This window comes from Oxyura jamaicensis, chromosome 2 (assembly GCF_011077185.1).
Source record: "Oxyura jamaicensis isolate SHBP4307 breed ruddy duck chromosome 2, BPBGC_Ojam_1.0, whole genome shotgun sequence".
NCBI classification, from domain to species: domain Eukaryota; kingdom Metazoa; phylum Chordata; class Aves; order Anseriformes; family Anatidae; genus Oxyura; species Oxyura jamaicensis.
In genome coordinates this window covers 24,497,805-24,524,612 of record NC_048894.1, presented here as the reverse complement: position 1 = coordinate 24,524,612, position 26,808 = coordinate 24,497,805, and the positions used below count along the sequence as shown (strand labels likewise).

The following is a 26,808-nucleotide window of genomic DNA, read 5'->3' as shown; positions in this document are numbered from 1 at the left end:
GAAATGCTCCAAGGCCAGAGCACACAAAGGGAAACTTCAGACACCGAGTCTCCCAAGTATACTGAGAAAATGCTGTGCTAATATATGATGTGTAAATTAAATTTTCAGACTCCATAAATGACTGAATCATCGACAAACTAGTTAGTCAACACATGAGAGGAGAAGCAACTCCTGACTGTCCAAATAATGTGCAAGACCTGATTCAAAATGTTACTGTCAAAGAACCACTCAATAACTATTCCCAAAATGTACTTAGCGCCGATGTCCTTGCAGAAGCAAAAAAAGAAAAATGACCCACTGCCTAATTTCAAAAAGTGGTACTAAATAAAAGTGCAGAAAATTTCTAGAGACATTAGAAGAATCTGTCAAGGTAGAGTAGCAGGACAGATTCATACAGGAAATAGGAAGCTGAAGTTGTTTCCAGATGAAGAAAATGTAAAGAACAGTCTGGAAAAGGTAAATGTATAAACACAATGAATAAGGCTAATAATGGTTGTGAATAATGTGCCAAGTGCCGAACAACTTGGAATAAATCATCTCAAAACCATACAGTGAATGTGTCTGTAAAGTCGGTCGCTGGACAAAGTGCAAAAGGAATCTCAAATAACGTAAAGCAGAAACGTGACAAGAATTGCTGGAATCCTGCTTCCCTGTGGATGTACCACGTAGGTCCCTGTGCTTTATGAAGGACACCAATCAAAGTCTGTTTCCAACTGAAGTCCCAGCACAAGTGGTTCTAGAACAAATCAATAAAACAAATACTAATGAATCTTCAGGACCAGATGGTATTTATTCCCGAATCATAATGGAACTTAAATAGGAAATTTCTGAACTATTTATTATAATATGCAACCTATTGCTTACAGCTGTCATGGTACAAGATTAGAAGGTGGTAAAAGTAACACTAATACTAATAATAGCACCACAGAAAATCAGCAAAGTACAGAACAGTACATCTGTGGTAGCTTGATAAAGTAAACTGACAGAAAATTCAATCACAAGCATTACTGATAGATATCTAGACAAATATGAAATATGAGGAAAATACAGCTTTCTTTGAAGGAAGTTACGTACCACTAATTTATTAGAGGTCTCTGAAGGAGTCAAAAATGTGGGTAAGAAAAAGCTGTTTGATGCAGTCTACATACAGACCTCCAGATAGTTCACCAAAAACATTTAAGAAAAGTAGACAGGCACGGAAAGCTGTTTGACCAAAGAAATAACTTGTTAAAAGGCAAGAAAACAGGGAAAATGTCACTTTTTACTGCAAAGAGAGGTCACCAGTGAAGTCCCACCAGTTCTGAGACCTGCCTGTTTAAGATGTGTAGAGGTGTCTAGAAAAGCAAATGAACGAGTTGATAAACTCTGCCAAGGATACCAAGTTAACGTCTGAAGAGCAGATTCAATAAACATGGAGTTATGCGCAGCAGGAAAATAACCTACATTTTACATACAAATGCTGAGCTCTAAACTAATAATTACCATTCCAAATACAAACCTTGATGCTATAATAAACAGTCTTATGAAAATGTTAGCTGTTTTTGAAAATGCTAGATGTCTGTTCTTGTGTTCTTTAAGTTAAATTACCAGCATAATTAAACACTAGCTCTCATTATTTGGTATAGTTTAAAATAAATTTGATGGGACACATTCAAAGTTGTTATGATTCCCAATTACTCACTGCTACCCACTACTTTCACAAACATTAAAGTATTTTTTAATTTGTAAAAAGGTAATTATATTGAAGTATATTAGCACAGATGTATGGCATCCTATAAAAAGCTGGGCACTGTAAATTAAAGACATCAAACCTGTTCTAGAAATAATGGACAGCATTAGAACTCTAATTTTCTTTCAGGAAGTTATTTTACTTCTCTTTACACATACAGGTATGCCTCTGTTTAACTTTAAAGCTTTTTCTCCAATGTTACAGCCTTGTAATTATTTCCAACTTTTATAAGCCTATGTGAGTCTATATTGTGCTGAAGAGTTTATGTCATAAACTTAACGTGTATGTAATTCATTTTTTCCATTGTTTTCTACACAGTGTATGTCCTGGGCTGCTTGTCTTTGTCATTTTTTCAATTAAAGAAAAATAGAATTAAAAAGTTAATTCAGTATACCTTATCAGTTCTTTTTTTCTTGAAATAATTTGTGAAACACTCTGCAAGTAATTTACTAATAGCAGTTATACAGACTCATGATTATATATCAATTTTTACCTCGACGCAGGTTTTCATCCCTGAGGCAGCAGCATAGTGCAAAGGTGTATTTTTTTTGTTATCAACAGCATCAATAGCTGCTCGTTCATATTGTCCTTCATCCAGCTTTGCTCCCTTCCATTTCAAGATCATTTGCAGACAATCTGCTCTCCTGCAGTCATCTTCTGAGGGTCTGGTCAGGCGAGGATGAAGAGCTCCTTCCGAGATCATGATCTGAGGTCCCATACACAGTAAGTGCATAGATGTCTCATTGTGCACATTCCGTTTATTTGGGTTGCCATCTCTCACAAAAAGGAAAGTTCTGCAAGAAGGGGGAAACAGAAGAGAAGTAATTAGCACACAATTCCACACATTTTCGTCAAGTGGGAAGTGTCTACTATGACAGCTCTTTTTAATTCTTGACAATATTTTGATTATCTGTGTGAGAGATTAACATTAATAGATAATTACTACTGAATATGTCTACTGTTAACATGTAGAAGTACCAAAAAAAGGTCATTCATTACTTTATGTGGTGTTCACAAGTTGCTTTATTCACCCATTTAATTCCTCTCAAAGACTGTAAGTTGTTGGTTTTTTTTTCATTTTTGGGAAAGCTCTGTTTAGAACAGCCTTTAAGAAAAGTTCGGGAAGTGTTTCACATTTACAGGCGTGAGTACTCTCTGCTCTCCTTCAATTCTCTTAGGAGTCACTAGCCAAGATTAGGATGAATTACCTAAATATCAAAAGCACATTTGATTACTTTGTCCATTTGTGAAAAATTGTAGTCGGCCAATTTTATTCTAAAACTCTGTGTTGTATTGCAATAAATGTTATTAAGTCACAAGACTGATGAAACAGATCATTTATTTTTCTACTCTGTGTCCTTAATAGCAGTGCAGTTGGTAGTAAACTAATTGAGAATGCTAGAGTACCTTTTTAAAAATTCATTCTTCTTCCCAATATCTTTAGTCAGATATAAAGGCAATATTTACTATTTCTTGAAAATATGAAATACTTTTTCAGTCAGCACTGCCTGCATTGAGCACAGACACTATTTGCCTTCTCATTCTAGAATATATGAAAGCGCAATATAATGCAAATATGCCCACCTACGCGGATGACAGAGGCTGGCAAGAATTTAAGTCTTTTCTTGGAATGCTTTAGAGGCAGTTCAAAGTGGACAATTAACTATAGCAGCAAAAAGGGTCAGCTGAGGAATGAAAGGGAAAGAACAGACTGATTCCTGGAATTGCAAATCTAATTCCTAACAGCTCCGGCAGCCACGCAGCTTTCTGCTGCATCTTGCCAGCAACGAATTATAGAAGATACAATCCAGTTCTGAAATGGAAGAACTAAGACATGCTGTACAAGGCCCATGAATCCAAACTTGCTTTAGCCTTTTGAGGTATATGCTAATAATATAATAAATGTTAATATAATAATATATTAAGATAGTAACATTTTCCTTAAAGGAGGGTGTATGTTGGGAAATGTCAGGGAAGAAAGACTGTCTCTTTATAAGTGGCAATGGGAATCCTGTAGGAGGTACAAAAAGAAAGCAAGGTACTAGGTAAGACTGGGGCTGGGAAGAAAGCTACGATTAAAGAGGTACACTTTAGATAGGAAATAGGAAAGGAGATAGGAAGATAGGAAAGGTGGTTCACAAAAGAGGTAAGCTCGCGCTAGATCAGAAGCATGGCATGTACATTCAAGAAGTCACTGCAGAAACAAGTGCAGCTCCCACAAGGCTCTTCACACATAAAGCCAGCAGAACTCCCTATTCATCCCCTCTTCAGGCTTTGCCCTGCCTCCTAGCATTTTTCAAGAATTAAAAAAAAAAAAAAGTTATTCTGGAATCCTTAAGTCAATACAGGGGACCAGTTTCCACCTTTCCTGCCCTCACCCCTCAGACTAATTGAAAACAGTTCCGATCACTTTCTGTTCAAGACAGGCACTCAGCCAACCAAAGGAAGGCACAGCCTAAATACAAAATCAGACTATAGATCTTGGTGAGCAGCAGAGCTCAGAAGAACTCGATAATCAAATTAACAAAAGAAAACAGAGGCAGTTTAACATTTTCATAGCTTCTTTCTCCCAGCCAGTTTATAATGACTGACATCACTGCTAACCACCAAAGCCTAAAAAATAATTCCTTACTTCCTATAATAACTTAAAAGCAATCTCTACACTGATCTTAAAACAATTATTGCAATTATTAGTCCATTTAAACTTCTGAATCCACAAATAAACTATTTCAAGTAGAGACTAAAATGGAAAATCGAATCACGTATTAGAGCAAAAATCTTTTGGTCCACAGCCTGTAGATATTAATTAATTATAACTGTGGGTCTATATAGAAAAATGCATAAAAGCAATACAGCAACAATTAGATTGGATGTAACTGAAAGATTTGTATGTGAAGTCATTTACAACTAATAAAATAAGATTACAACGTTCACATGTCCCACACAACAGTTAAGTTTTACTACTGTCTGTTCAGTATGAAGTTCTCCAACAACAGTGAAATAGTGTGGTCTGCTGATTTTCTCTCCTTTCTTCTCTTTGAAAATCTCTGAACATTTTGAGTTCAAAAAGAACTTTGCTACTAAAATACTTTTCTTTTAAAGAAGCGTTAACAAAGTATTCAGATGAAAAGAACTTCAGAAATACAAAGCCATCTCTTCTACAAGCTTACAATTCCTCACCACAGCACTGCCACACACCACTTGGCAGAAATCCTAGGAAGTCTTCAACATTAGGACGTCTCTGAAAATCCTTCTTTCTTTAATTTCTCCTTTTCAACTTACATTTTCTGATTACTAAGCCTAAACTCTGTTCAGCAAATCAGTGTCAGAAATGGGCTACATCTCTATGTAGAGCACTCTGTGAAGATAGCCTACAAGATAAACCAATGGGGACTGGCCCAGATGTGGCTAATCTTGAATGATTTTTCCCCTTCTTGTTTGATTTTCCCTCCATTCCAATTACTGTAACTGCAGAATAAAATAAACATCCAAACAAGAAACACACACACAAAACCATTGCATTTGTTTATTATAAGAACAGCTTCAATCTCATCAAACTTCAAGTAAGTCTGAAGAAAGAGTTATAAATTTGTGGTTTTGTATCACAGATTTGCATGTGTGATGATGCATTGTGGTTTTATCTTTGTGATAAAACAAGGCCATGCTCTTCTGGAAGTCCTTGAGAAGTAAAAGCTGTGCTATCACCCCAGTCATCACTGGACTTTGTATGCCATCCACCACATTCCATTTTCTTGAAGATGCGGACGTACATGTTCACCCCTTAACTTGCCTGTTTTATCATGTGCTTTTTAGCTATATGGCTGTATGTTAAAGGATGCGTACCTGGTCACACTGTGGAGGAAAAACACAGAGTGCCCATGAGACCAAGCACTACAGACTAATAACAGCTTTTGTGCATCTAATTCACTTACTGTTTTTGAGTCTGTATCATTGAAATGTATTTTATTTAAATTAGCAATGCAAGTTACGAAAAATTCCCAGAGTTCAAAAACATTAGACATCAGTATTAAAGAAATTGGGTTAGTCTCCTCAACCTAATCACCTAAAATATATGCTGTGTTCAAAACCATAATCTAATTTTTGAGCCAACCACTGAAATGGTTCCAATTAGCTCACAATACTTTGAAATAAAAAGTAGATTTAGAGATGAGGTTTTACAGAACACTTAAAAATTTCAAAATAACTAAAATGAAAGGTTTTTCAAATCCCTCTAGAACACACTGAAATTTGCTTTGGGTGCTTCAAAATCCATTTTCACCTATTTTTAGTGTATTAAGACATTATTCTGAAGGGACACTTTGCGAGAAATCATAACACTGTAAAGTAATGTCTCAGAACTAAATTTCCATAAAACATGACATTATGAAGTTTTGATACAGAATGGTTCCCTTGTTGTTTTTCAATAAAAAATATCAAGAGAGACTGGTCTCAGAATAACCAGCAAAACATATATTGATGTTTTTCATTTTCAGGTCAGGATACATACGCTGGCATTGTAAATTTCAGTATTAACACTTCTTAAAGATAACATTTCCTTTTCTGTACCTAGACTCATTCAGCTGTTCTCCATCTTACAGTTTACAGCTGTCTTCAATAAGCCACATCAATGTTAAAACTACTTGTACCTTTTCTCTAGGAGTTTGTGCTGAAATAACTAATTCATCATTTTAAAAAGGCTTACTTTGGCAGCAAAAATGATCCTTAGAGAAATCTCTCTCGTTACATTATAGCAGACATGGTAGATGCATTTGTTATGAATTATGAATATGGTGAATTTTAATATTAAAGATGTTAGTGAGAGAATATTTTGTCTGCTTGTTTTCAGATGAAAGGGATTTAGCAATACAGGCAAAAAGCCTCACAACAAATTACATGAAATGACAAGACTAACTGGTATCAAGTGGCATCCAAAATAAAGTGTAACATCTCCTTGTCTGAATAAGCTTTATGTAGTGTAAAATAAGAAGTGGAAAGAATGGAATGACAGAAGGAGAGAGAGAACAGGAAGATGGAAGCAGGTAAAGAAAGGAATGAAGCGTATTGGAAAAAAGAACTCAGTGATGAATGAGATGAATTCTATGGAAGGCAATTAGGTATGAGAACAGTAGATAACTTAGATATGAGGATGTGCAGGTACCCATTGTAAAACATGCATACGGAAAACACAAGGCTAAATCTAAGTCATCTTGGTCTCTCTGAGATGTAACTTTGGAAACTAACTAAACTGAAATTTTCTACTTCTTTTGCAATAAAACCTGTTTTACAATACACCAGTATATTTTCTTCTGTTAACTTCCTTTTACAATTAATTTTATTTTTACTTCAAGTAAAGATCACCTAAACTTAGCCTTCAATGTATTTTTAAACTGCTGTATGAAGAAAGAAGTATAAAGTTGTTCATTTTTCAATTCATACTCCTTAAATCCTGACTGAGGCATTGTCAAATCAAGATTAAATAAAGTTGTTTTTCTTTTAACATTACTGTTCCCTTCCACCCATCTCATGGAAGTTACTAATCATAGATCTCCTAATGGTCCATCCCCAAATCCCTGCATCTTTGCATTTTCCTTATATATATATATATATATACATATATATATATATATAAAAAGATCACTGCCCTAGGAAGAAACAGACAGCAGCTAAAGATGGTAAACGACTTCCTGTCCGCCTTCTTTTTCACTGGTTTTAAAAATTAGGTAACTCTTTCACGTTCAAGTCACTTGACCTAGATATTTTTACCTGGAGTCCAGATCTAACAATTTCTAAGACCCTGTGTAATACAGAGTTTGTAAAGATAGCAGACACCTTTGAATTAGAAGTATGAGGAATGACGATTAGACCTACAGGAATGAGCAGGTAAGAAAGCGTTATAAAGATGGGGCCAGATCCCCTCAGCAACCACTACGGTGGGCTGCGGGAGGGTACGAGGACACCCAAATAGCAGCTGCTCTGCAGAAGCCCTCAGCAGGATTTCCTGAGGACAAGCACCCGAGGCAGCGTCCAGGCTGAAGTCTTTACCTGGTACAAAGGCCTCACAGCCCGCCAGCAGCACAAAGCCAACAGAAACAATTCAGTACTGCATGGGGGGTGGACTTTGCCTTTCCCATCAAGTGAAACTTTATATTATTTCAAAGTTTGAACTCTGCCTAACATGCTAGACGGCTGCAATTAGACCCACATACTTCAGATGTCAGGAGCGTCTTCTGGGTATTCGTCAACCACATCTTTTCCTCCCACTTCAAGGTGCTTTATATCCAACATGCTGACTCTGCTACTTCTTTAATTCAAAGTAAAATGTCACTTTAAAATTCAGTGAAGAACTGTCTGTGATTTCTGTATTGCACTGAGCCAGGCCTTCAGCTGTTTTAATTACCAGAAGGCCTTCATTGTCACCTCCCAAGCCAGATGAAATTTCTCAAGAATCTTTAGCTATCTAATCGTTACTGTTTAGAGTTGATAACACTACAATGTACATTTCTGTTTTCTGTTTTTATTTAGCACTTTATCATCGCTTACATTCCATGCTGTGATATTTTAAAGCATGTGATTCACTCCTGAATCAGGTTACAATGCATTGATTTCAGAATAGCACAATGTTTCTGTGGTGACCTGCAAAAGCTGTCAATAACACTCTTTTTCTTACAAAACACACTTAAAACTTACAATATTTCTCTCAACAACTCTACCAAAGTTCTGTTTAATAATCCCAAGCTATGGGGATTTCATCCGTATTAGAATGACTATAAGCTGCAAGCCATCAGTTTTCCTTTACTAAGACTTATGTGGGTAACCTTTGTAGAGACTCAAATGCTGCATGGATTCAAGTTCTCATAACTTGAGGTAGATGTTTCACCTCATATGTATTCTCTGAAAATTGTCTTAGGCTGAATTTCTGCATAAAAACAGAACTTAAAGGCTGTCAAACCAGTGCCCCTTTTTAAAACTAAAACTTCTGACTAAAGAATTAATTTAAAAGGCAGCTTTAGTAGTGAGTTACTATTGCTATAAATTTCTTCCACCGTAAAATTAAGCTTCAGGGAGAAGCCCAATAAAACTCTTGTTTTAAGAAGTTATTAAATAGAATCATAGAATCATTTAGGTTAAAAAAGACCTTAAGATCAACAAGTACAACCATCACCCTAAAATGAGAAGTTTCTTAAGTCCTCCCGCCTGCTTGCAGATTATCTGTTCTTAAATAAATTGAAAGGTACCTTTCTGCATTAAACAAGCGATAAAAAGACCTAGGATGGATTTAAATCTTTTAAACTGTCATTGCATTGTTTTACTATCACTTCATAGCACAAAGAACATTCTGATTCAAATAAGTCTTTAATCAAGGCAGACTTTCAAACCCTGCAGCAAGAAATATTACCATTTTTTTTCAAGAGAGAAATCTATAAAACCTCCTTAGAAAGCCATTCCCTTGCCCAAGATCAACATCTGCCCTTCTGTCAAAGCTATCTGGTAAAAATATCCAATCATCTCTAAATATGTTAAAATCTTCAGTAACAATCATTCACTGCAGGCAGCTCTCAAATACTCACTTAAAATATGCAATAAATATTCTAGAACAAATTTGTGTTTTTTTTTTTTTTTGTAAACAACACTGGTGTAGGGAAAAATAGTTTTGATTACTTGTTCTCCTTGTTTGTTGCTTACTTTCTGTGTCTCATGAATGAGTGTGACAAAGACCAGAGCTAGCAAAGGCAGCCAGTACCTCACACTGGATATGTAAACAGGCTTCAGTAGGCCCCATCATCCCCCTTTTCCTCATCTTAATTTCATCCAAAAATCAAAGGGACAACTCTTCAGTCTAAGGGGGATTCAAACCAAAGCTGAAGAGCCCAGCTGAATACAGGGCTTACAATTCAGAGATGACTAACATTCCCAAATGGGTGAATTAATACATTTTGTATCAACAAATTCATTATTTGGCAGGGTCCCATTTTTACCGATGGTATTTGGTGTGTAAGACTTTCAAAGAGCAATGCTGTACACCCTTGTGATTTGGCTCGTAACTTCAGAGGTAAAAAAAAATAAATACATTTTGCCTGGAAATGTACTGGTAGAGTGAAAAAATGTATTGCTTATGGGAAATACCACTTAACCACAAGGCAGTCAGACTTTACTCTAGTTATAGCTTCCAGATTTTGCTTCAAGCTGTAGCTCTTTGCAGAATCCAAACCTGAGGTGACGAAAGCATGAAAAAAGTGTTGAAAAAAGCGGCAAAAAGAAATGGCTGTAACATTTACACCTACTACTATCAGTATTTGCAGAAAAGCAGCAAGAGACTCAAGATCGTCGGGCTGTGAACTTGAATAATAAACAACTGACACATTCCCTCATTCTGGGAAACATCAACACGACAATTTCTTCAGGTTTTACTAAAAGGGTGATGAAAACAGCTACATTTATAGTCTGTTTCTCTACACAATGTTACATATTTATACCTATTAATAGCTATATATGTATGTTTACACACATATATACAAATATGCATATAAAAACCATATAAACCATGCAGCAAATTGCACTACTTTATGCAATACAAGGAAACTTTATGGAACCTTTATGCAAGGTACTAGAAAAGGTACAGCAACAAGGAAAACTAATCTGCATAGGATTCCTTTTCACAACATAACCTCTAGTCCTTGAGTTAATTAGTCCATTTAAGTCCACCTTACTATTAAAAAAGTTACACTGCAAACTCCAGTGAAAGCACAAACCTACAGCTAACAGCTTTTTGAGCATTAAGAGAAGTATGCCCAAGCCATGTACTGAAAAGCCAAGCCCTTTTACTCTGTAATTTAAGAATCTCATGTAACAAATTAAATCATAGTTATTGAATCATTCAGCTTCCAACACAATAGGTCAATACTGATGCATTAAAACCTTGAATAATCATTGTTATTTCATTAACTTGAAGTACTTCCCCCCTAAAATGTACTATAACAAACAACTGTAGTGTTCTAGGAAACACTATATATTTTTTTTTAGTCATATCTGACAGCTGTGTAGAAGTATGGGTTTATTTAAATAGTGTTGTGAAAAATATTATTTGCCTAGGCAGCCTCAACTAGTACAATAATTATTGTGTTGTTTTTTGTTTGTTTGTTTTTAAATTATTCATTATGTGGTGGTAGAAAATTCTTTATTACTTGCAGGTACTTCTCTGTTTCATCAACTCTTAAGCTTCTCCTACAGCCCAAGAATCTGTATGCAGTAAAAAAAAAATAAATTAAAAAATGGGTAGGAGACAGTGCCTATTTCTATTCTAAGATGAAGAATCTGCTGACAGATCATTAAACTCTGCCTATTTATCAAACAAAACCAAAAACAAAATACGGTGGGACTACTACCCCGACTTTTTATGAGACGTAAATTCAACTGGCCCCTTGCCTAAGAACTGTTATGACCATTGCCAGAATTCCTGTAAACATTAGCAATATCCTGCTAAAAAAGGAGCAAGGTTAAACCAGGAGCAATCTGGGCTAATGACAAAACATAGGAAGCAGTGGAGAGGCCGTCAAGGACACTGTACTCCCCTGCTGATGGAGGTCTGTGAAGAGCTAATTCTTCATTCTGAAATTTGAAGTCTTCACAAACATTTTAAGATCTCTTATGTCAAGGACTCCACTCTGGCCCCTGCTTCTGTATTTTTCCTAAATAGAAATGGCTTCCATTTTTTCCCGTTCCTATGACTTATCAAGTACAGTACATCTGGCTAAATGAATTAAATCCACTTCCTGAGTACTCAAACATTTTCTGCAGATTTTCATAGATAAGTGTTAATTTGAGGATCAAGTCCAGGCTATGGTGCATATGAATCATATCTTAGAGCAATCTAAGGTTCAAATGGGTATCTTTGCCAACATTTGCTCCTCTAAGGCAAGTTTCACTTATGGGCTTAATATAATGTTCAATGCAAAAATACTGCCTAGAACTCAAGCACTGTGTTCAATCTTTCTTAAACTGGCTTAAAAAAGCCTCACAATCTTTTTCACAGTATTGCTGCAATTTCACCTCCCCAGACAGCTTGTTTCCACCTGATTATTAAAGTGATTAAAGGTAGGTCAGCACCTGGACTTGAGTCCAGCTTTGGATTGACTCACGTTGACATAGCAACCCATCACCTAAAGACCTCTAAGAAAGGTCTTTGACAGATATGCATCAACAAATAACTTGCTATTTTCTTTACTAAAAAGATGCAAATATCTTGAAAAGTTTGCTTCAGTGGTTTTGTGTCAGTTATTAGGACTGAGTATGACCTTCTGTAAATAGCAAACTTTGGCTTGGTAGAACACAGAAGACATAGAGGGACAACGTGCAGGAGTGTCCAAGGGACACAATGGAAATGTAGAGCACAGATCCAAAGATACTCTACACTAAAAGCAAGAAACACAAAACCTAGTTAATCCTTATAGTTGTTATGCTGTGGGCCAAAAAATATATATATATAATCATGCTTTATACATGGTTCTAAAGCCTGTCAGAAGGAACAGGAGCACCAAAACAGTATTAAACCATTCCTGATGCAAAAAGGTGTCAACAACATCCTTAAATTACCCTTAATTGAAGAATGACTGGATTTTGTTTCGGAGTGCTTTGAGCTTTTCCTGTTGTTGGACCATTAGGAATGCTGCTTCCATGATCCCATGCCACTTCTGGCTTTTATTTCAATAATCTAAGTGAGATTTCAAAAGAAAAAGAGCTGCCTGCCAAATTAGAAGTGGCTTCCACTGGAACTGGCTGCTTACCAGCAACTTTTGTGACTAAATGTCTTCTGTGATGCAAAATCTGTATGATCTTCGTCTCTTTCTCTGGCCCTTAATACTGTAAGTTTCTTTAGAGTTAGAATCAATTTCTGAAATTAGGTGTGATCCTCTCAGCCTTCTTTCCAAACGCCTCCTTTGAACCCATTTTTCCAAAAAGACTATCCACACAGAATGCTCTTCCCAGGTAATTGTGAGATTCTTTTTAGATTGGTTTCAAACAAATGCCAGATGAAATAATAAGCATGAAACCACTGAGGATTGGGTTCATCTTCACCATGTAAATACACAACTTCGTATTTCTGCACACAGACTGTTATCTTCATATCAGCTTGTAAATCACCTTGCAGTGTATGACATCTAGTGTTGACATTATTTATGTGGCAAAAACGATGACCTTACACAATTACTAATGGGCCTTCTAGCAGTTCTATTCTTTTTCTTTCTTAAAGACTATGAATGTAAGATATTGTCTCATCTTCCTCTCTCCCTTCCTCCCTCCAGAAAAAACCTTTCAGTCTGTACATTGCTTGATCTTTAATGATACCAACAGAAGACACTTTTTATTCTTCTTAAATGTCTCAATAAAATAATTTTATTTAAATTGAAAAATATATAAAAATATATAACTTTTAAAAATTGTTTCATCTACAATTTATATATATAATGTCACTGAATATGTTAGCGGTGATCTTGGAGGTCTCTTCCAACCTAGACGATTCTGTGATATTGAGTTTAGCTGTAAGAGCTAATTATTTCTGACAGATTTCAGTTTATCAGAAACTGCAAGCCTCCTGGTCACTATTCGTGTACCTACTGAGTCAAGTAGATCTCTCTGCTGAGGAAGCCACGTATGCCTCCAGCTCCAGGGTGAGGTTAAGCCATTTGACACAATGAATGATTCAGCAGGTACCAATCAACACAACAGTCACAAACTCTACCTGGTAACAAAGTCAGTTGAAATAAAGATTCAGTCCTCCTGTCTGATACGGACCAAAGCTATGCTGCATTCCTTTACAATTCAAATATAATTTTACTTTGCCTGTGGTCAAATAGTCACAGGGTTCTGCTAAGGAGAACAGACAACATAGAATAAAAAATACATCAATGCAGTATGCTCTGAAAGATCTCCTCTTACCATTCACAAACATAGAGATCTTATTTTTGCAGTATCTGATTTTCAAGGAAAGGAAAAGGACAATGGAGGGAATAGATGGCAATTTTAATAACAACATTGGAACCATCTTTAAACATGTGCAGGAAACAGCCCTGCAACCTAAGGTTTCTGGTATTATAAAGGGTGCAGAAAAACCTAGCAGCAAGGAGATACAACAACTAAACACACTCGATAGTAGCACCTGTAGCAGGCACCACAGATATTCATCATACTAAGGTTGAAATAATAAGAAATCAGCCAGGAAAGGTGATTTTTAAGAGCTAAAAACATAGCAGCTGACTGACATTTGAGCTTTACTTGTAGGCCTACTATTAATATAAAATCTGCCTGCTGTTGCGTTGCATATGGATTTTTGCGTTTTGGATGTAGGATGAGAACGATGCTGGTAATACACAGATGTGCAGTTGTTGGCAGTGCTCACCCAGAGCCAAGGCCTCTCCTACTCCACGGCGCTGCCCGGCCAGCGCCGGGCTGGGGGTGCACCAAGAGCTGGGAGGGGACACAGCCAGGACAGCTGGCCCAGGCTGCCCAAAGGGGTGTCCCACCCACCCCACAGGGCCTCAGGCTCAGCAATAACAGCTGGGAAGAGGAGGAAGGGGGGGACGTTCAGAGTGATGGCGTTTTTCTTCCCAAGAAACCAGCAATTGCACATGACAGGCCCTGCCTTCCTGGGAGCAGCTGACACCTGCCTGCCCGTGAGAAGGAGTGAATGGATTCCTTGCTTTGCTTGCACACGCAGCTTCTGCTTTACCTCGTGAATTGTATCTCAGCCCATGAGTTCTTGCACTTTTACCTTCCCCATGCTCTCCCCCATCCCACCTGGGGAGAGCAAGCAATCAGCCATGTGGTGCTGAGCTGCCTGCAGGGTTAGGCCACAGCACCTCTCCACTTGAGAGAAGTCGTGTTCTGAAACACAGGCTGCACAGACCTCCCTCCGACATATCCAAAACTGGTTTTCAACATGACTGCAAAAGGAATAACAACCAACAAAAACTGGCATGGGGAGTCCCAAACGTGCTGTAAACAATGCAATGCTCCCTCTGATGTCAACAGATTTTCTGTCAAGTATATCCTATGCAGCATATTGGTGGTCTCAGCTGACTTTCTCTGATGACATTATAATTGCCTAGAACAGTCCTTACTGAAATCTCTTAAGTAGCTATAAAAGCTAGATTAGTTAAGACAAGGCTGTACCATGCATTGACCTGAAATACCCAAAGCTGCATATTTATTTAACATACCAGGAAATGAGGCTGAGAATCCACTGCTATTTGATCTGCTCTAATTCTACTGCAGTGAAAAATACTTCCCAAATCCTAGCAATGAAACAAGAAATGCTTCCTATAGCCAGGTCCTGGACACATCTACCAACATTTCTCTCTGGCTTGTTTAGTTATGCATTAAACATAAGAGTTCCTTTACCACTATCACTGTTAGGCAGGCATCAAGAATGTTAAAAAAGTGACTTCTTTCAGTTTCAGGATTCACCCCAATTTCCACACTCTTTCGTAACAGGAAATCTTCACTTTTGCTGTCTTCACTTTTGCTGTTCTAGAAAAAAATCAGCTTCAGAAGCCCTTTCTGTTCCCCCACAGCCTCACGTTTCTGCCACCTCTTCTCTCCCCTCCATCTTCAGCCCAGGACCAGCAGTAACTGCTACAAACAAGCCACTTTGGGCTTGGATACTCACAAAGTGCTCAGACATAGCAGTATGAAGCATAAGTTGGAAAAAGTCTGTCATAGATTCAAAAAGCTTCCGAGTAAAATAACAACACTGAAAGTCACACCACAACATACCTTGCAAAATTACAGGCTATCTAAGAAGCGTTTTCCTTACAACCATGAGTAGTTTCCCCATGATTTCCAGGCACTCCATCTCAGCCACCCGCTGGAAAAGCCTATTCTGATGTCTTATTTCGGGAGTGGTTCACCACCAGCCAGACCCTGGTGGATACCTTTCCAAATACATAGCAGTTCTTTGAAGCTGAGCAGTCAGGTGATTCCAAATGTACCTTGGGATTAGGGGAAAAAAGCCTGAGGGCATCTGAGGTACTTGATCATCTGAAGACTGAATTTTCTAAAGAAAATAAATCCCCTGTGTGCTCTTGCTCTGTAATATTTTTATACCCATTTACTAAATGAAATTTAAACTATCCTCTTGAACAGGAATCTTCTGTCAAGACTTTCATTCATAGGGGATTGTGATAAATGTTAATGTAGAATAGGATCAATTTGTATGTCGTACAAAGCTCTCAAAATCAATCTGAGTATTACGCTTTTTTATTACCTCTTGACGTTTCTGATGGTTATGTAACCTTTTATTTTACTTCCCCAAGTCTTACCTATCATCACTGAAGACTACCTGTTTATTAGCTTGCAAAGAACACAATCTGAATAGTGAGATCAATACAATTTTGTAACACAGACGACATTTCTGATCCAGATCTATTAACAGCCAAGGCAAACTTCTCTGAAAGTCAATGCTGAATTCAAGTACCAACAGCAGATGTCCATAGACTGTAACAGAAAATCACCTAGTAAATGACACTCGAATTGTTTCCATGATATTTATAATATAGTCCAAGAAAGTAAACTTGAAACTTTTAGTTCTTTGCTTCCAAAATGGAAAGCAACCTTCTTATTTTCTGGAGAGATTTTCTGGCAGAGAGGCAAGGTTCTGTGGCTCCATGTCCCTAGGTCCAGCCAGTGGAAAGGCTGAGTATATACCTCCAGCAGGCATACACACAACCTTACGCGTGCAATATGGTACGTGGTGGTCCAAATGGAAACACTTGAGCATGCACATGACAAGTGGCAACTGTTGGCCCTCGTTCTGTTCCGCTCTCTAGGTGAGCAGGTTGAAAGGTCCAGAAGTGGGAAAAATATACATCTAAAGTCAGGACAGACAGCAGTGTTCAGGCACAGAGCATGGCCAAATACACGGACCAGCCACCAGTTTACACATCCTGACTGGGCAGAGAAAGCGAGACAGCTCTCGGCCACCGGTAACTGTTGAACTACACAGCTTCTGGCAACTTCAAGCAGTACTTTGAATGTTCTCATTCGTGCTAATTAGCCATGAGCAGCAGGTTTTAGTTTTTAAACATTAAAAGCTTGGTAAAACAAAGTGATCTGTGAGGTAAATATTATATTGGGCTGCAGACTGAACAAAAGTTACATATTAACTGAATGCCTAACTATTTTCCATCTTTTATTTCAACATTTCTAAAATATCAAAGCTTTCTATGATACTCATGAGAAATTATAATAGATACAGTCTAAGTATTTTAATACATTCTTGCTGAATCTTGTGAAGAGAAACTAAATTAATGGCAAATTTTCAAATATATATCAATAAGTGTGAGGCTACACTTTGATTATACACTAAATACAGTTTCTGGACTGTAAAAGCTGGATGAAAAGCACAGCAGCCAGATGACTCAGATTGCTGACCTGGTGTAAAATAACTATGTGGTTCAAAACCGTTGAGAATTTTTTGTCTTTGTAACTTTCTGCCTGGAGAGTTCGTGATGGATTATGTACAGTTTGATCAGATCAGGAGTTTTGCTTCATAGCCCTTTAACCTCTTTTCCAGTTTGTTTTCTTCACCTCCGAGACGATTATACATACCAGGATGTCTTCAGCTCCCTTTCATTGCAAATGCAGCACCTGTGCTTTCACTGAGTCTTTGGACAGTCACCACTAGCCATGCATCATGGATTTTGTCCCTTTGTTTTAGTATATTGTCCCCTAGTTTTAGTACTGGGCAAAAGCCCTGTCAGGTTATTTCGGAACATCCCAGAACCTCTGAATATATATTGTGTTATTCCAAAAGGTATACTGACAACTGCATCGTGCTACTCCATTTTGAGAAATTAATATGAACATGTTAGTTCCTATCTACCTACGATAATGCAAGTATCAGCCTATGAGGAAAAACTGAACGTTATGGTATACAAAATATTGTCTAGAGTTCGAATTACAAGTCACTGTCTCTACAGGTTCTCAAATATTTAAAACATTCCATAAAGAAATATATATACAACATTACAGTATTATGGGCATCCCATAATTGTAAATTTCTCTCAAAATACATACAGATTAAAGTTTAATTATTTTTAGATACTGTACCTCATCTGTAAATTGAAGCATTCATTTCAATATTCAATGTACTTAGTCTCTACCATATCCAGGACTTTCTGTATCAAAGGGAGGAGGCTTAACTGGGAATCACTTGCCCTTTCTACTATCAACTTTGCAAACTGGTACAGTCTAAGTATGATATTTATTCACCTTACTATTCACCTTACTATTTCTTTCAGATAAAAAGGCAAAGTTGTTCAAAACCCATTAGTGACGCATACTCAAGAACAAAGCCATTACAAAGACAGATGAAAAGTGGTAAAAAAAAAAAAAAAAATCAACAAATTACTCAGCAAAAGTGACAATTCCAAAAGTCCAGGTTTTCATTAGCAGATTCTAGCAAATACAGACACTTTCACCATTTACTAGCAAAAAACGTTTTGCAAATCATGGTCACAAACTAGAAAAAGGAATGATTCTTTTGATTATTTGTTTGTAACAAGCACAAAATAGAACTGTGTTGTCCTGTGAGACTTAGATTCTAAAAGTCCCATGTAGCTAGTAGTAAATGTCATTTCTAAATTACTGATTTTTAATGCAAAGCAGTTATTCTAGATCTCATCATAATGGCGAAATATGAATTAACTAATGGACTGCTCAGCAGACAGTAATTATGACTCCATTTCTTTCCATTTATGCAAACAATTTCATGTTTCCTTTCAAAGAGGCTGTATTTTCTTAAACTGAGGGAAACAACCTGTAAATTGCCGAGAAAATAAAATCACATAAAATGTAAATAAAAACTGTATGCTATTTTAAATAAGGTTTATTTAAAAAACTGGGGGGAAAAGGAACATTTTGGCATGTTAGGAAATAAATAAAATGATTCAGTGGTGAAATGAAAACATCAGTTAAATGGGGGAGAAGAGAAAAACATAGCAAAAAAATCAAGGCAGATGACAAGTTATAAAGTATAACAAGTTGTTAGATGAATCTAAAACACTGAGGAAAAAAATATAGTGGCAGGCCTGGTTAGTGGCTAGTGAAGTCTCTCAGCATATGAGGGACAACACAAACTTGAATACATGAATACACTTGAATATATCTATCAGTAGATATAAACACTGAAATAAAAAGAATATTGACAGTAGTACAGTTCAGTATATACTTATATTCTATTTCTTAATATAAATAAGAGACTATTTATGAAATTCTCTCTAACTCATTACCTACTAAAGAGGTTTAGCAATGTCTACTTGGAATTAGATTCACGAAACACTAGATCGGAACAGCTTGTACCTGTGATCTCTGGACATGGATAAGACATCTAACTCTTTGATGTTAATCTTTAATTGATCTTAGAGCGCTGACAAAAATACAGAAGAATGGAAGCAGCTAACATTACGGATCGCTGTGCATGTCAGCTGCAGCAATAATAAATTTAGTCATTATCACAATATTCATGTTTGCTGCTATTATCCAAAATGGAAGAATAAAAGGTGCCTGTTTATTCTTTAACACTAGAATAAACATAGTATCACATCTGGAAGTCTATGCAATCAGTACAGTATCAATTAGGTATGATTCAAACAGGTCATTTTAAAACAGGAAAACACATCAAGAGCGGTGGAATAGTCATTATTAAAAAAAAACAAAACAAAACAACAAACAACCAACAACTGTGGTCTTCGGGAAGCAAACTAAAACTGTCCAAGATTAATGAAGAAGGAACAAATACACCAAAAATAAAATTAACACCTGTTATAGCAGCCTGGAATTATAGACTAACTTGCATGTTTTCTATTACTGTTTGAAAGTGTTACAAATTCTGTCTGCAACACACATACATATGTACATATATAATATACGCACACGTAAGATATTTATAACTCAGCTATAACTCTTGCATTTCTTAGACCAGTTATTAATACACAAATAAAACGCTGAATTATACTCACCCCAGGATACGGTTCATTCCATGCCTAGCAGCATAATGTAGTGGAGTATTGTGCTGGTAAGTTTCTCCATAAGAAGTATTTGGGTCAAGAGTTTCTTTTAGTTGAGGATTGCTCTCATATATTTGGCAGGCCAGATTTTCATCTCCATTTATAAGAGCTTTGCGGAATTTGGTAGTTGTATTTCCCATGTTGCTATTCTAGCTATCAATGGCACTTTTTCCTTTCCCCTTCATCCACTTGCGAGGTTCTGTAACATGCTTCACAGCCTAAAAGGACAAACGGTATTTCAGTTATTCTGTAAAGCACTCTTTGCTAGATGAATTCACCTGAAACTACAGCACTGTAAGCATGCATGTGAAGATTACTTAGGGCCTGTAAGTTCTCATTAACTGATGAAGTCCTTATAGACACACACAAATTTCCAGTTCTTCATGGATTATTCCCCTATTAAATATTTTAACTACATAAACTCTTAAAACATACAGAAAATCAAAAGGTGGTCAATATCCATCTGTATTAGCAGACAACGATGAATTTCCATGAAAGAGAACTGAATTAGAGATTAGAAGAGATTCCAAATCATAGCAGAAACAAAGTCAAATCCTTAAACAAGGAGGTAAAATTCTTCAAAAGTATGCACAAAATCAGACCTGAGTTAACTGTTACTTACAGAACATCAAGTAAAAATGTGCTTGAAGTACCTATACACGTATCGGTGGGTGTAAGCAACACACAGAAGCACAGGATTTATTATCATAAAATCATTATGGCTCCATCTTAACAGTACTGCTAAGCAGATTCTTAAAAAAAAGTTAATCCTGTTTGAAAAATGACACAGACCAACAGTGGATGGATCCGTACAATGCCAGGCATTATACTGGCACTATCTAATTGCACCTTACAAGAACTTCAAAGCTGCCAGCTGCCCTGCTCCCCAGCCTCTCACCTTTATCTGAGGTAGGGGACCAGCAGATGGAGTTACAGGAAGCCTGGGCAGACAGAGCATCCCAGCTCAGCTCAGCTCATGAGATGGGACAGCAGAGGCTTATCAGGTTGTGCAGTCTGAAAGAGCACACTGTGTTTTGTGTCAGAGGGGGATTCAGCACCAGGCTGCAGCTGGTAGCACAGTGAACCTTCCAGGAGGTCTCTTCTGTGCACGAGTCACCCCATGCACACTGCTCCATGCCAGATCCTTCCCCCCACAACACGCTCTCTGAGATCCAAATATGCCAGGCACAGCAGGTTAGGAAACTGAAATTGATTGTGTTTGGTACCTACAATCAGCTGGGGCAGGAGGGTCTGTGTGCCCAGTACCTTATGTTCTGCTGGTTGGGACCATCTCAAACTTCTCTATTTGCTAACCAGCACAGTTACTGGTGCTCAGACCACCTCGTAGACAGAACAAATAGAAGAATGCAAGGGGTCTACTGTTGCAGAAAATCTAAGAGAATCAGAATGTATATATAATCCATGTGAAAAGGATTTGGGGAAACTCTAGGGAAGAGCTGCCATGCGCTTTTGTTCCCACAGAGCAGTGCTTTCATGAGCTGCTTTGGCTATTATGAACTTACAAGTCATATTAATCGCAAGAGTAAGAACAAACGGGACTGATCAAGCTTGGACACCTTTACTTTGCATCCAAGTCTTCCTACAGCTTTGCTCAGGCCCCATTCTGCACGGGATGTTGCTGGCTGGAACCTTGTGCTGTCCCCTCTCTGCAGTTCCTCTGACATGTCATTTGGTGAAGGAGGGAAACCTTTTCATCCTGACGTCACCAGTGCACATGCCTCTGGCTGGGCCATTCTAGGAGCATAGTGCCCTTGGCAGCCTCTACTTTCATCCCCTTTTCCTTCAAAACTGTGGTGAAGGAATCCTTAGTTTGGAGTTGTGTCCTACTGCTTGATGCCACTGTGGGCCGAGAGATCTGCTAACTGAGCTAACTCAGCACACTGAGCGCGGCGCCCTCGTCCTCCCCTGCCATCAGAGACAAGCAACTGTTATTATGAGAAGCATGCAGCTGATTAACGCAGAGAAGGAGGTACCCTGAAAGCAGACACACACCCTATTATAAACAAAAACCAAAGCCCTGATTCTTCAATCGCACTGGATTCTGCAGCATTTTGTGTCTTTCTGAAGGCTTCTGCATGTTCACATTACCACATCACAGCCTTCAGCGCTTCAGATTAATGTGCTTCTAGACATACAAATAGCTGCATTAGTGTAAATATTCAATAGTTGTAGGCTTTAATGAAATAGTGTACAAAACCATGAAAACATCTTTACCCTTTTCAATAAACCAGCAGATCATATTTCTGTCTACATAAAACAAAATAAATAACGTCTAATACCTTCAGCAGCTGGGATCTCAAAAATAACTTGAGAGAATGACTTTCAGTCAAGCAGTCAAGTTTGTTAATAAGAAAAGTTTATGCTATTATATTATCCATTAATCCCCTATCCACCACCACCAATAGTTCTTGAGGCCATAAACAAAATTAGACAAGAACAAATGCCTGAAATATATCACATTACTCAAATCTTCATTAAAATCAATAATGCAGATCCCACTAGTGCCCTCAACGAGCAGAAAAAAGCACAAAAACTTCTCCCATCATCTGAAATTAGAAGGTAAGAGCATCAATTGCTGCACACTTATTTCTGGCAATTAGCACATGGCGAGCTTGTGTCAGCTGCAGCACACGCTGCCTCCTGCCCCACACATTAAACAAACCTGGCGATGGATGAGAGGGGGTGCTAAGAGTATAAGGAGATAGATGATGCCCTTGGGGAACCTGAAAAAGAAGATGGGGCAGGGAGATTTTGCTGAGAAGTTGAAGCAGAATTCTACATATTTAGGCAGAGGTCTGTGAATGCATGGGAGAACCGAGGGTCTGTGGAGGGTGGCTCTAGAGAAATTAAGAGCTCAAGTTAGTGCAGTGCAGAAACTGTAAATTTCATTAGTTCCACTGCATGCTGAATGACCTATTTATTTTTTGATGGAGTGTGGATATATTAGATGGTAGCACAGTGCTCAGGAATGAATAAGAATAGATGTAAGCGCAATGCCCAAAATATTATGTACATTACCATAACATCTGGGAGTTTTAGGAACATACAGCATGTACTGCAAAACAGTGACATCTGCTTCCCTAAAAAAAACCCTACATACAGCCTCTGTGCACAATAAAGGGCTATATATGATACAGACGTGATACAGCAAGGTGAATGAAAAAAACAGTAAATACAGCTCTACATAACACTCTGCAAATCTTTAGATTCTCAGAGTCAAAGGGAGAATTTTAAGAAGGATTATAAAGCAGAGCAATGATGTGGCTTTGAACAGACGCAAGCACAACTTCTCCTACAACCTAGGATCAGCATAGAGGTATTGAAAATTTAGCAAATGGCTAATTGAACTATAATCATCGCATTATCCAAAGAAAATGAAAGATGATAGAATGGGGATAGTTCAGGAAAGCACTTCAGGTGAAGGCAAACAGCTTATATTTGATGTGATAGCAAGAAACCAATCTCTGGAAGAAGGCAAGGAGAAAAGTGACGGGGTCAAAACTAATCTAGGAAGCAATTCCCTATTTAAAATACAGGATGCTATAAATTGTGCTAATGCCTTTCACCTTCATACAGCATCCATAAGGTGATTCATCTTTCTCACTCTTAGCCTTTTATGCCTCAGTAACTTGGTGGGTCACGCTGAAGTTTTCTTTTCCAGATTAGCCATTGCCCATGCCAGTAGAAATGCGTAAAGATGGGTGAAGCTGCCTCTGCACATTGCCCTAACAGCAGGCTCCCAGCACCTTGGGAAGTCCAGAAGAAACCAAGACCTGACAGTTGCTGCCTCCCTCAAGCTGCCACGGCTGCCAACTGCCCTGCTGTAAAACATCCGAGGTCTGCCGGCTGTGTTGTTTGACAGGCCTACCAGAGACCAAAGAAGCCTCTACTTCAGCTGAAGGAGAAAAAGGACAAAATGTGAGCTGTTGCAACAAACTTCTGGATCTGACAATGGCTGAGAGGGGCCCAGGCTGCCTTCTTTGTGTGTGTGTGTTTTTTTTTTTTTTTTTTTTCTTTTTTTTTGTTTTGTTTTGTTTTTTTCCATTCCATTAAGGGCTTCCAATCCATTAGGTGCTCTCGGAGGACAGTGAGCTAACAAGGCCGGTGCTGGAACCAGGCAGTGATTCATCAGAGAGAGGAGATTTGGTTTGCTCTTTCAACCCTGTTTCATGCATCTGAAGGTGACAGACATATGATACATACATTTCCTCCTGAAAGAGAAGGAGAAGGGGGGCCTGGCAGGTCCAGCCAGGCCACAGCCTCAGGGACTTGGAGGCTCCCACGGGCTGAATACTGGGGTGGCTGACGCTGCCTCAGCAGCTCCCTGGCTCCTGTTGCTGGAGTCTGCTGTCAGTGTCACTGTTCTTGCTTTGGTGTTTACATAAACTTTTAGGCTATTTTCTTAATGTGATGTGTTATAAAAACATTGCAGAATAACTAAAAGGACAACAGGAAAATGGCAGTCTTCAAATATTTCATCTGAATAAAATGGGACTTGAAGAGAATTTTACAGGCCAAAGACAAGATGCTTGTTTGGCAGGCAGACCTATTTGCTAAATTTTCAAGTTCTCTGATAACAAAAGGGCTATATCATAGCCATTACTGTAACCTCATAATATTTATTACAACAACAAATATCACTACTACCTTTTATACCTAAGAATACAGGACAAACAGTTAGCAAACACAGCATTTAGTATCCCCCTACTATTTCAGAATTTCAAACATCAACAATCACATTCATTCAGACTTAGCGACTGTCTTTACTACTCTACCATTCCCCAGTAAAAGTTCCAGGTTAACCATAAAGCCAAAATACTGTTTACACAAACCACCTTAAACTCAAAGGAAAGATTCTCATAAACTCCGTCAGGAACATCACACTTCTCTGCTTTGGCAATAAGCAGTAGAACTTCTATGGACTTATTAACAACACCGCTAAAAGCAGCACTTTGATATCACAGCTCCATAAATATTTAACAAAGAGATGGATACTCCCACAGGAGCCTGAAGACTGAGTGTAAGATGAAGAAAGATTGAACACCGAAAGACTTGGGTAGATCAAGGTACAAATGAGATTTTGAGAGCAGTCGCACCAGCTGCCCAATTGCTATTGATTTTTTCATGGGTATCATCATAGATGTGAGTCTGAAGAAGAACGACTGTAATGGCTTAAAAGGATTTTAGAAATAGTCCTCCCTTGAAGTAGTGCCACGGTGCTTGCTAGAAATTTGTAACAAATGGTAAAATATCATACAAGAGGGACCAGACAACTATTTTTGAAGCCTCCTATTTCTAACACTCATTTTGGAATCATGTATTCAGCACATGAGTCTTTCATGAGATGACATACCTCCCTCAATTTACATTTGAATTGCTTTAATACTGAAGCAAAATTTCTCGCTGAATGTAGCACTAGCATGTGATCGTACAGCATCCGTTTCGTATCTTGGGAGATAGGAAAAGGAAAGGGAGATATACTGTACTACACAGTACTGCTCAGTAAATCTAAAGAAAACGTTATATTTCTTGCACAAAAAAAAAATCTTTTATCTATATGATGAGCAAAGATCATCAATAGCACCAATCATCATTTGCATCTGTTATTTTGCAATGTAACACTTTTTTAATTCTAAAAAGTTTGAATACAATTTGTTGGTTGAAAAAATAGTATTTCTTACTCAAAAAAAGTATTTTTTCATATAAGCTACAGGAAATTATTGTGGAATGAATAGTAAGTCAAGCTGAAAAAAGACAGACATTACATAGCCTCTAACAATTTTAATACTATCAAAATGAAGTTTTGATGTTGGTATATAACGTGGTTTTTACACCCTTGCAAAGACAACTGGTAACGAATTGCCTACACATAAAGGAGAAAGAAAAAAGATATCAAAACAACCTTTTTTCCAAAAGAACCTTGCTTTTGTTGAAAATGTGAAATACGATGCTTCATTCTAAATGCATCTCCTGTTCTAAGCACAGTTAGCTCAAAAGGTAACTATTTTATTTGCTTTGGATACTACAGTTAAACAGTTCATTTTTATAAGGTGAGTTTACAAAGCATTTACTGCAGAGTCTGTCCTGCATTACAAACCATAATTAATTGCAGACGGGAATCACGCACAGCTTCATGTTTTAGGAAAAAAGCCTACTAACCCGGTACATTTAGGAGTGTTGTGCCATGATGTCAGTAATTATAATCTTCACTACTGGGATGGACTAACACAAATGAAGCAAGTCAAAAGTTATGTTCCATAATTCTCAGAATACTAAGTCCTCTCAAACAAGAAAAAGCCCTGTTGATTTCTATTCATTCCTGGCCCTCTCCTCTGTCCATGAAGTAAAGAGAACAACAATGCCAAAAAATTGTTCATTTTATCAAGAGGACAGAATTAAAAACAGAGCATGCAAACATGGATACTTACTTTAGCATAGCTGGCAGGTATGTCTGTAATTAAGATATAGTAGAAAACGTTAGGTTTAGGCTAATTTTTACTAGTTTCTAGATGTAAGATTTATCAAACTTGAATTATCTGCTTCTGGAGGAATATTTCTGTACAGTTAAGTAACAAGTGTGCTAACAAAGCCAGAGAATCAAGTTATGGAAAAGGGGTAGTTTTTTGATTCTTTTTAAACTGATACAAATTACTTTCTTTTAAATATATATATATATATATATATTGCTTTTGCTTGTTTTGTTGTTGTCATTTTTTAAATTGAAATATTCTAAGGTTTGTGCCAAAAGATCTGAAGTCATCACCATGAAATAATGAAAGCATCCACTTTAAGCCTTCTGAATGGAGCTTGACGTTGTCAAGTTCAGTGTTACGTTTTACATGTCCAAGTATAGACCAAAAACTGAAACTAAAATACCAATGTAGAAAATTATATACAAATATAGCATTGGTTAGCCTTATTGAAAAATAACCAATAAACATTATTTTTGTTTCAAACACTGAGGTTGAAAAGTGGTATTAATGTTGAGAATTTACT

General features: G+C 37.5%; 1 protein-coding gene across 3 annotated transcripts in view; it reads right to left on the bottom strand.

Moving 5' to 3' along the window:
* Positions 1–26,808, bottom strand: part of ANKIB1 (ankyrin repeat and IBR domain containing 1) — a 96,303-nt gene that overhangs the window by 46,521 nt on the left and 22,974 nt on the right. For all 3 annotated transcript variants that reach the window (XM_035318711.1, XM_035318714.1, XM_035318713.1), the window contains exons 2-3: positions 19,744–20,009; positions 2,223–2,523 (exon numbers count right to left, since the gene is read on the bottom strand). In XM_035318711.1, coding sequence (XP_035174602.1) covers positions 2,223–2,523; positions 19,744–19,931 — 489 coding nt within the window. In that variant the 5' untranslated portion in view covers positions 19,932–20,009. The remainder of the gene's footprint in view (positions 1–2,222; positions 2,524–19,743; positions 20,010–26,808) is intronic.